This window comes from Gekko japonicus, unplaced genomic scaffold, assembly GCF_001447785.1.
Source record: "Gekko japonicus isolate JY-2015 unplaced genomic scaffold, Gekko_japonicus_V1.1 scaffold1858, whole genome shotgun sequence".
Classification (NCBI taxonomy): domain Eukaryota; kingdom Metazoa; phylum Chordata; class Lepidosauria; order Squamata; family Gekkonidae; genus Gekko; species Gekko japonicus.
The window spans coordinates 325431-333871 of NW_015177068.1; the positions used below are offsets into that span (position 1 = coordinate 325431).

The 8441-nt window shown below is 43.8% G+C and overlaps 1 protein-coding gene across 1 annotated transcript; it reads right to left on the reverse strand.

Annotated features, from left to right (window-relative positions):
• Nucleotides 1-2607: 2607 nt before the first annotated feature.
• On the reverse strand, nt 2608-8238 carry GLRX (glutaredoxin). Its single transcript, XM_015428196.1, has 3 exons — nt 7934-8238; nt 4814-4934; nt 2608-3505 (listed from the first exon to the last, which is right to left on the reverse strand). Exons 1-2 carry the CDS (start codon nt 8132-8134, stop codon nt 4824-4826), a joined length of 312 nt encoding a protein of 103 aa, XP_015283682.1. The 5' UTR covers nt 8135-8238; the 3' UTR covers nt 2608-3505; nt 4814-4823.
• Nucleotides 8239-8441: the final 203 nt, after the last annotated feature.

An 8441-nucleotide genomic window follows, 5' to 3' on the forward strand; every position in this document is an offset into this window, starting at 1 on the left:
TACTTGAGTCCCAGTTAAGTCCCTTTTCCTGAGAAAAGACCGGGATCAGCGCCATATGGTGGAAGAGCTGCTGGATTTTTCCTCCCCAGCCTAAAAGTCTATTTAGCGCTATGCTTGAACTTCAGTTTTTGTTTTTTCAAACATAATGTGGTTTATGTGAGCAGGAAAGAGAAAGCGGTTGGAAAGCCATGTTACTTTCCATGATACACAAATATACACACAACCTTCTACCCCATATTTGCTTCTGACCCAAACAGATTCTGTAAAGTTTTTCAAACAATAAAAACCTATTTTCCAGGGGATGCTTGCAATGCACCCAACAGGTTTAACTGAGAAAGCCTTGAAAATAAGCAACATTCAAACAGGAAGTAATTGCAGAAGTTTGGACATGAGAAAGCAAAAAACTCCAACCCAGTTTAAAAGTCTGCAAAACTTGTTTCATGCTATTCGTTTTGTATTATTTTCTTTGACTAGGAATAAGGCCTGCTGGGAAAATAAATATAATGAGCTCTAGAAAGAAGCTCTGGGCAGGTGCCCTGGCCTTGGGCACTCAGTGTCAATTTGCTGTGGCAACCTCAACAGGGAATAATGACACAGAATCCACTGTTTTCTCTAGGGAACTCATCTTTGCCATCTGAAGTTGTATTTTTCAGTGATCTCCAGCCCTCACCTGGAGATTGGCAACAATGGTTCCCCAGGAGATGGCTGTTTTGGAGGGTGGAGCCTATGGCATTGTACCTGTCTGAGGTACCACCCCTCCTCAAACCCCACCCTTTCCAGGCTCCACCCCTCAAATCTCCAGGAATTTCCCAACCTGGAGGTGGCAACCCTATCTCCTTCCCCCCAACCATCAGCGTACTGTTATGTGCCCCTCTGACTTAAACATACAGTTATTTGCCCCTCTCCTTGCAGCCTTTACCTTGGAAAAGTACAGTCTTTCTCCACACTGGGGACCGAAGCAGCTCACGTTATTCTCCTCTCCCTCTTTTGATCTGCACAACAACCATGTGAGGTAGGTTAGGATGAAAGTCTGTGACTGGTCCAAAATCACCCACTCAGCTTCCACAGCAAGAACCTGGGTCTGGCAGACCCTGCTCTGAAGCACTAACTGCTACGCCATACTGACTGTCCTAGCTGAGAGCCAGTTTGGTGTAGTGGCTAAGAGCGCGGATTCTAATCTGGGAGAACCAGGTTTGATTCCCCATTTCTCCACATGCAGCTGCTGGTGTGACCTTGGGTCAGTTGTAAGTTATTTCAGAGCTGTTCTCTCAAGGGCAGTTCTCGAGAGAGCTCTCTCACCCCACCTACCTCACAAGGTTCTGATGTGGGAAGGGAAAGGGATTGTAAGCCACTCTGAGACTAGTGAAGAGTGGGGTATAAATCCATTACCATCTTCTAGGGGTGCTGCTGCTGGTGAACAGGAGCAAGCAGCCAGGCCTAGGGTAGCCAGCCTCCAAGTGGAACCTGAAGATCAGCTGGTATCACAACTGAACTCCAGACAACAGATCTCTGTCACCCTGGAGAAAATAACTGCTTTGAAGGGTGGACTCTATGGCATTCTATTCAGCTGCGTTCTCCCCTCCCCAAACTCTGGCTTCCATAGAATCCACCACAAAATCTCCAGGAATTTCCCAACTTGGAGCTGGCAACCCTAATCAGGACTGGCCCCAATGAGTTTCCCACAAAGGCCAAAGTAGGCCTGGAAAGGGCCTCCTGCCCCTACCTTTTTACTGGCAGAACCAACCTTGGTTGCCTAGGAACAGCCACTGAGGGGAAAGTGAGCCCCACAGCAATTTTGGAATTTTATTTAGACAGGGAATGGCCAAGCCAGCAGTTGGTGGGGGAGGAAGTGTAGATCCAGCCCCCAGCCAATGGCATGCAACTACTCTTCAGTGGTGGTTGACGGGCCAATGGCTGATGGAGCGCACAGCACAGCCAATGGGAGAGCCAGAAAGTGCCAATAGGCTAGGGCTTATATATATATGTAGAGGATACCAAACACTTAAATTCTTCGTGCCGGTTAATGAAAAGTTGAATGGTAGGCAATGAAGAAAGAAACATAAAGGAAATGATACGCAGATTAAAAGAAACAATATCCTATGTTTCTTCCAAGATGTGAAATAACTACACTTTTCACTTCTGCCAGTAATAAGATTCACATTTTTAGAAATGTGACCCAGTACTAAAGGATATAAAATTTGTAAGCAATGAATCAGTCAGTCATCTCCCATGATGCATAGATACCACCTCAGATTGTGGGGGGATGTATAGAAGGGAGAAATCAAGGGTTTCTTTTTATGCAGAGAAAGAAAACTTGGCCGGCTAGCTTTATTTGTGCACAGAAGTTTTGAAAAAATCTGAAGTGTTCAGTCCTCACACTTTGTCTGAAGTCATGTAGCCCAGCAACATATGGATGAGGCTGCAGGCCAGAATACTGGGAAAGCTCTTTCGTAGCTGTTCAGCTCATGGGATAGCTTTATGCCATTTCCGGTCTCATTCCCATAATTGCTTTTGAGGGAAGGAAGCCGGTTATTTCAAGAAGTAATTATTAAAACACAAAACCTTTATTGGCATGAAACCACAAAACATCATGGAAATACAGGAAAATACTAAGATGCATCAGTCACTTACACTTGGCTATTCAAGCCTCGTCTTTTGATTGCAAAGAAGTAATGAAAACCAAGACCATTCATGTTACGCATTTATTTCTAAGCTTTCACCAGACCGGCACAACCCAAAAGGTAGCATGGATCCGATGCCTGCTCAGCAGGCTCATTTAGTGATGACTTCACTGGGAGCAGGAGTGATGCATACCAGCTATATAGGGAGCACTACAGTGATGAGGCACTACCCAATGGCTTCACAGGCAAGCCTGCCAAACATCTCCCAGCCCTTGGACTTTTTTGTCACCCGAAAGACAGGAGGCTAAAGAGCTTGCCAAAGGTGGAACATGCATAGTAATGTGTTGTGTTAGAGATGTGGTAAGATTGGTAGAGAAAAGAGGAAGCAAGGAAATGTGTCCTAGACTGGCATTAACGCCTTCTAAATGATGGGGCCAAATAAGCGAGGAGTTCTCACTCCTCTTGGGACAAAGGGATTGTCTCTAAGTAAGAATGAAGGAGACTGAGTTGCTTAAAGTCACAGAGGAAAAAGGTAATGGATGAGGGGCTGCATAGGGTAAAAGGAGTTAAAAGATATTTGGAAGTGCATTTGAGCCAGAGACCTTTGAACTGTAAAAACAATAAGAGACTAGAAGCAGGCATTTTATTACAATGGTTCACTTCTGTCACTTCCATTTTCAGAAAGAGGTGCTGAAGAATAAGTTATAGCAATATTCTTAGCAAGGCAAACAATAACTAGAACATGGAGCTCTCCACCTCTGCATTAATCCTCTGCATTAAAATCCAGTTGAAGAACGGCAGTGGATGTAGAAGAGATGACCAGTTTTGTCCTCCAAGGCTTTCAGGGCAGCAGGAGGTAGTCCCAGTCTCCAGTCATCTCTACTCTGAAAGAGAAAGAAGTCAAGTTAACATCACCAGAAGTCACACCAAAATGCAGCGGAGAAACTCCAGAGAAACCTTAGGTTTCTAGACAAACTAAGTTCACTTAATCACAAGATTGGAAATGTACACATTCTACTACTGTGGGTGGCTCCATGGGATGTTAATGGTCCTTTCAGTTTTAGTATCTTCTTCATGCCTGTATCTAAAAGTCATTCACATTCTAAGTTTTAAGACTGCCTCACATGTATCCCAGATCAGAAACTGTTTATGCCATGACAGTCCTTAATCAGATGTAAGTGTATTCCACCACTTGGGTGGAGCTCCATAGGTTAAGCTGTTTGTGTTAGCAACTATGCATATGCTGTTGATTTGTGGTGACACAAGAAAGGGGTTGTATTTGTCAGCTACTAGAACCTTCTGGGCTCCCTTACCAGCCTACCTGCCAATTAGAAGATTCATCCTAAGCCTTGTTCTGTTTTCCTTGGAAGAGTCATGGGTGGCTTACAGATACTGCTTCTTCAAGTGGCAGTGTATCTATTGTAGATTACTTTGGTTGTGTGGCACCTAACCTGACTATCTTCAGGAAGGGGGAAATGGTGTCTTTACTTGCTGGGAAATTCCCTTAGACCCACTGGTCTCCTGCCACCACCACTCAGGGCCTCCTGAGAACATCTAGACTGAGCCACTGAGAAAGTGCTCTTCCAGTGCAGTACTAGAGCAACAGCAAAGTGGCAGAGTAGAAACCCTAGGAAATACCTTATAACCTACCCAGTAGCATGCTGATGCCTGAAGGAGAGTAAGTGTGGTGTAGTGGTTAAATTGTCAGACCACGATCTGGGAAACCCGGGTTCAGCTCCCCGCTCTGCCATGGAAGTTTACTGGGTGACCTCAGGCCAGTCACACACTCTCAGCCTAACCTACCTCACAAGGCTGTTGTGAGGATAAAATGGAGGAGAGGAGAATGATGAAAACTGTTTTGGATCCCCACTGGGCAGAAAAGGAGGGATATAATTTAAATGAATAAAATAATAAGGGTAAAACTTTTATTTGTTCCTGATTTTTATTAGTGCCTTTTGAAAAATGGTGTTATATGCCTGTTTCTCCCAATAATTGCACTTAAGGCACTGTTGCTGGTCTAACTCTTTCTGGGCTGCTTTTCTCCCACTTTTATTGCTTTGTTTTGATTTTATCATCATTCTGACAAGGTTTATTATAAGGTACTTCAAGCTTAATGTTAGAGGCAACACATACTATGTCATTATAACAACATCTACATCCCACTCTTTTTACAAGTCTACCCAATTACTCACCTCGGAATCACTACAAAGCACCAATTTCCTTCAATTTTGGAATGAGTTCGCCCCTGTCATGTAGAGCTTTCAGGTTGTCATAACCACCAATACAAGTTTCTCCAATAAAGACACGAGGGACCTAGAAAAGCAGAAGTTAAAATCAAAAACAAAAGCAGCTGGAAATCCTGTCTCCTAAAGCTCAGAGGAGGGCTATTCGAACAAGGGAGCAGGGAAAGCTGACCCCAGAGAGGATAGCTATGTAACTAGGACCATAAGATGCAGCTGTTGAGACTTCCTGTTACTTTAAGACCTTTAAGCCCATGAAAATATGTATGTAGCAGTGGAATTTGACCTGCTACAGGAGAATAAACACAGTCCTGGTTTCTACAGAGGGTATAACGGAAGGGCAAACAAATGGGCTGGTGGAGCCAGAAGACATTCTAATCAGACATATTTGCTGGCCCAAGCTTGTAGTTACAGGAAGCGTCTCCAAGAGTGTGGCCCGTGACAACCCAGCATGCCACTTCTGTTTCTGGAGGACAGAAATGAGTCATATCCCTCATCACTAAAGCTGAAGTCCTACAAAGATTATATACATAAATATCAAGCACAGAGGAACACTTTTACTTGCATTTTCACATTTGATCTATTATATATACAGAGTGTAAAACCAATAGGCTCACTAGAACTAGGAAGTAAATAGCAGGATTTTATTTTCCCTAAAGCTAGTCAATCAATTACTACAAAAGTCATGGATAAGCAGACTCCCATTAAGAAGTCGTGCCACTGAGGAACAAGGAACCTTATAAAGGCACCATTAAGTCTCTTATCTAGAACCAGCCAGTGTTCTAAATGAGTTGCTCAAGTTAGTAGGCAGCAGTGAAAACAAGCTTACTTATAAGCAGCAGCACACAAAACCAGCCTAACAGAAAAAAAAGATTCTGGACCTCAGGTTTATACACATTGGGCAGGCAGTCACCTTTAGCATGCAAATAACATGCCAGGACATTTTTATTCAATGATTTCTTTTCATGCTTTACCAGGGTGGGAGTGGGATACTCACTGCTTTTTTGTACCATATTGCTATACACATGAACAGAACAAGTTCCTTATAGTGAGGCAAAGTTTAATTAGACCTAGGTCCCCAGAATGGGCAGTATTCAACATGAAGTTATCTTGGGCAAATCCCACAGAAAAGTAAGAAAGGAGATAAGCAGGACAGAGAATGCCTGGTTAACACAGCACTGGTTCGAATGGATAAAAGGAAGTACTTCTTCACCCAAAGAGTGATTAACACATGGAATTCACTGCCAGAGGAGGTGGCGGCGGCTACAAGCATGGACAGCTTCAAGAGGGAATTAGATAAACATATGGAACAGAGGTCCATCAGTGGCTATTAGCCATAGGGACTTTCAGTCTGGGGCAAGTGATGCTCTGTATTCTTGGTGCTGGGGGGGGCAACAGTGGGAGGGCTTCTACTGTCCTGGCCCCACTGCTGGACCTCCTGATGGCACTGGTATTTTTGGCCACTGTGTGACAGAGTGTTGGACTGGATGGGCCATTGGCCTGATCCAACATTGGCTCCTCTTGTGTTCTTATATTCTTATGCTCAAATTTTAACTGGCTTGGTTCCTGTGCCTTTAACAGACACACCTGAAATGAGTAGGCAAAGCTTCCTTTTTCTTTCAGAAAAGCCTTCATTCAGAACTAAACTAGACAGTTGTTTTTTTAAAAAAGAGATGGGTCTGGATTCCCTACAGCTGCCCCTCCCTTCCCAGTTTCCTGCACAAAAACAGCATGTGGGAGGGGAGGTACGTCTCCCAGTTTTTGCTGCTCCACATGCACAGAATACTCCAGCTACAGCTGTGTTCCAAGGCTGAATGGATTCTAATTTTAATAGCCATTCTCCTCATAGGCTGCGTGACTCCCAAGTTGGGTCTAGAGAATCTGGATCTTATTCTTTTAAAAAATAAGATGTCTAGTTTTGCTCTTACTACAGCTCCATAGGACTGTTAGAGGCCCAGGAACAATGTCCTGTTAAGTCTTATCATATAATTATATCATCAGGAACGATACAAATCATACAGCAAACACTGCTGTTCCACTTGCATAGTACTTTGAACTCCCCAAAGCATTTAGCTATAGATATGTGGCAGCCACACAGTGACAGAGAGCCATTGTTCAAGGTACATGCAAAAGACAGGAATACACAGCAATTGCTCAGCATTCTGTATTACAACATATAAACCCGTTGTTACACAGTAACTCTTCCCCCCTCAGACGCTACATGTTCTTAATGAGGTGCCCCTACAAAAATGTACATTGTGGCTCTAAGAAGCAGTTGCTTCCATCTTACATTAAGGCTGCATCCACACATCAGTGGATATTGTGCTATAGTGCTTCTTTGTAACTGGACTATCATCATGACCACATAGAAGAATCCAATCACAAAAATAGTTCCTACTGTGCAACACCCAGTGGTGTGTGCAAGCATTTTAAACTTGAAAGCAATCCCAAGCTAACGCAACAAATATGAAGTCAGAGTGGCAGAGCTTCCTCCTTGCTAGAGGACTCTCACTCTTGCACCCCATTAACAGGAAGTACCGGAAGCTGCTCCAGAAGGTATACATTATTAGCAAACCCATTTTATCAATGCAGTGCAACCTTTCCGCTCTTAGACATGTCCTGAAAAAAACAAAGGCACAACCTCACCAGTATCAAATCATTTTCACTTCCATCGGTATGGGGGGGTGGGGGAGTTTAATACAGGGTTATACTTGCAAGACAGCCTATTCTTAGAATACTTACGTATCAGCTTTACCCAACAAAGACATTCATCCCTGCATAAAGTTTCTGAATTATGCATGTCTTTTTATTGCAGATGGACAGCTTCCTGCCCCTTAGGCCTACAGAGTGTGCGGGACAAAGGGGAACTACCAACATTTCTGATTAAAACACTATGACGTACCTGCTTTTTCCAAGCTACCGTTTACAATTATTACACTGTGACTTGTACATAGTACCTTATTACACAGGCCTGCTTCAAAAGGGGCGTTTTAAGTTTCACACACTGGAAGACAAGGCACATACAGCAGCCGTTCAACAGCAAATAAATTAAAGAAGGATAACGGGACTCACAGATCTGGCGCCTGTAGTGCGTAGCATATAGTCCTGAATATTGGACATATCCGCTCGGGTTGTGAGGTCAACGTATTCCAAATGCTTGACACCAAGTTTCTCCAGAAGCTCCACTGCCATGTGACAATAAGGACAGGAAGGTTTCCCAAACACTGTCACTTTATCGCATCGTATTTTGCTACTCACAAACTCTTCAGCCATTCTCCAGATCTTCTCCCCCCTCACCGCACAGCAAGCCCACGTTCAAAAGCTTTCTTACAAAGACGGCTCTTGTGGGACCAGCACCGGCTTTTATGAGCTAGAAACTACACTCGTTTTAGGGCCGACACCCTGTAGGAGGAGTTTTCTCTCTTCTCGGCGTCTTGTTTTTTAAAGAGATAAGCACGCCTCTGCCTTTCCCACACGGGGTGTCAAGTAATTCATTCACCCGAGAATAGTTCGTTTCGCAGATTTTAAGTAATGCAAGAAAGCTGCAGCATTCATTAATCGCCGCGCGGTTAAAGAGTTG

Bases quoted from the DNA above. Each gene is read 5' to 3' on its own strand.
- GLRX (XM_015428196.1), bottom strand. From the start codon at position 8,134: ATGGCTGAAGAGTTTGTGAGTAGCAAAATACGATGCGATAAAGTGACA. The intron at 4,935-7,933 runs GTGAGTCCCGTT...CTGCTTTTCTAG, and splicing joins GCACTACAGGCGCCAGATCT to GTCCCTCGTGTCTTTATTGG.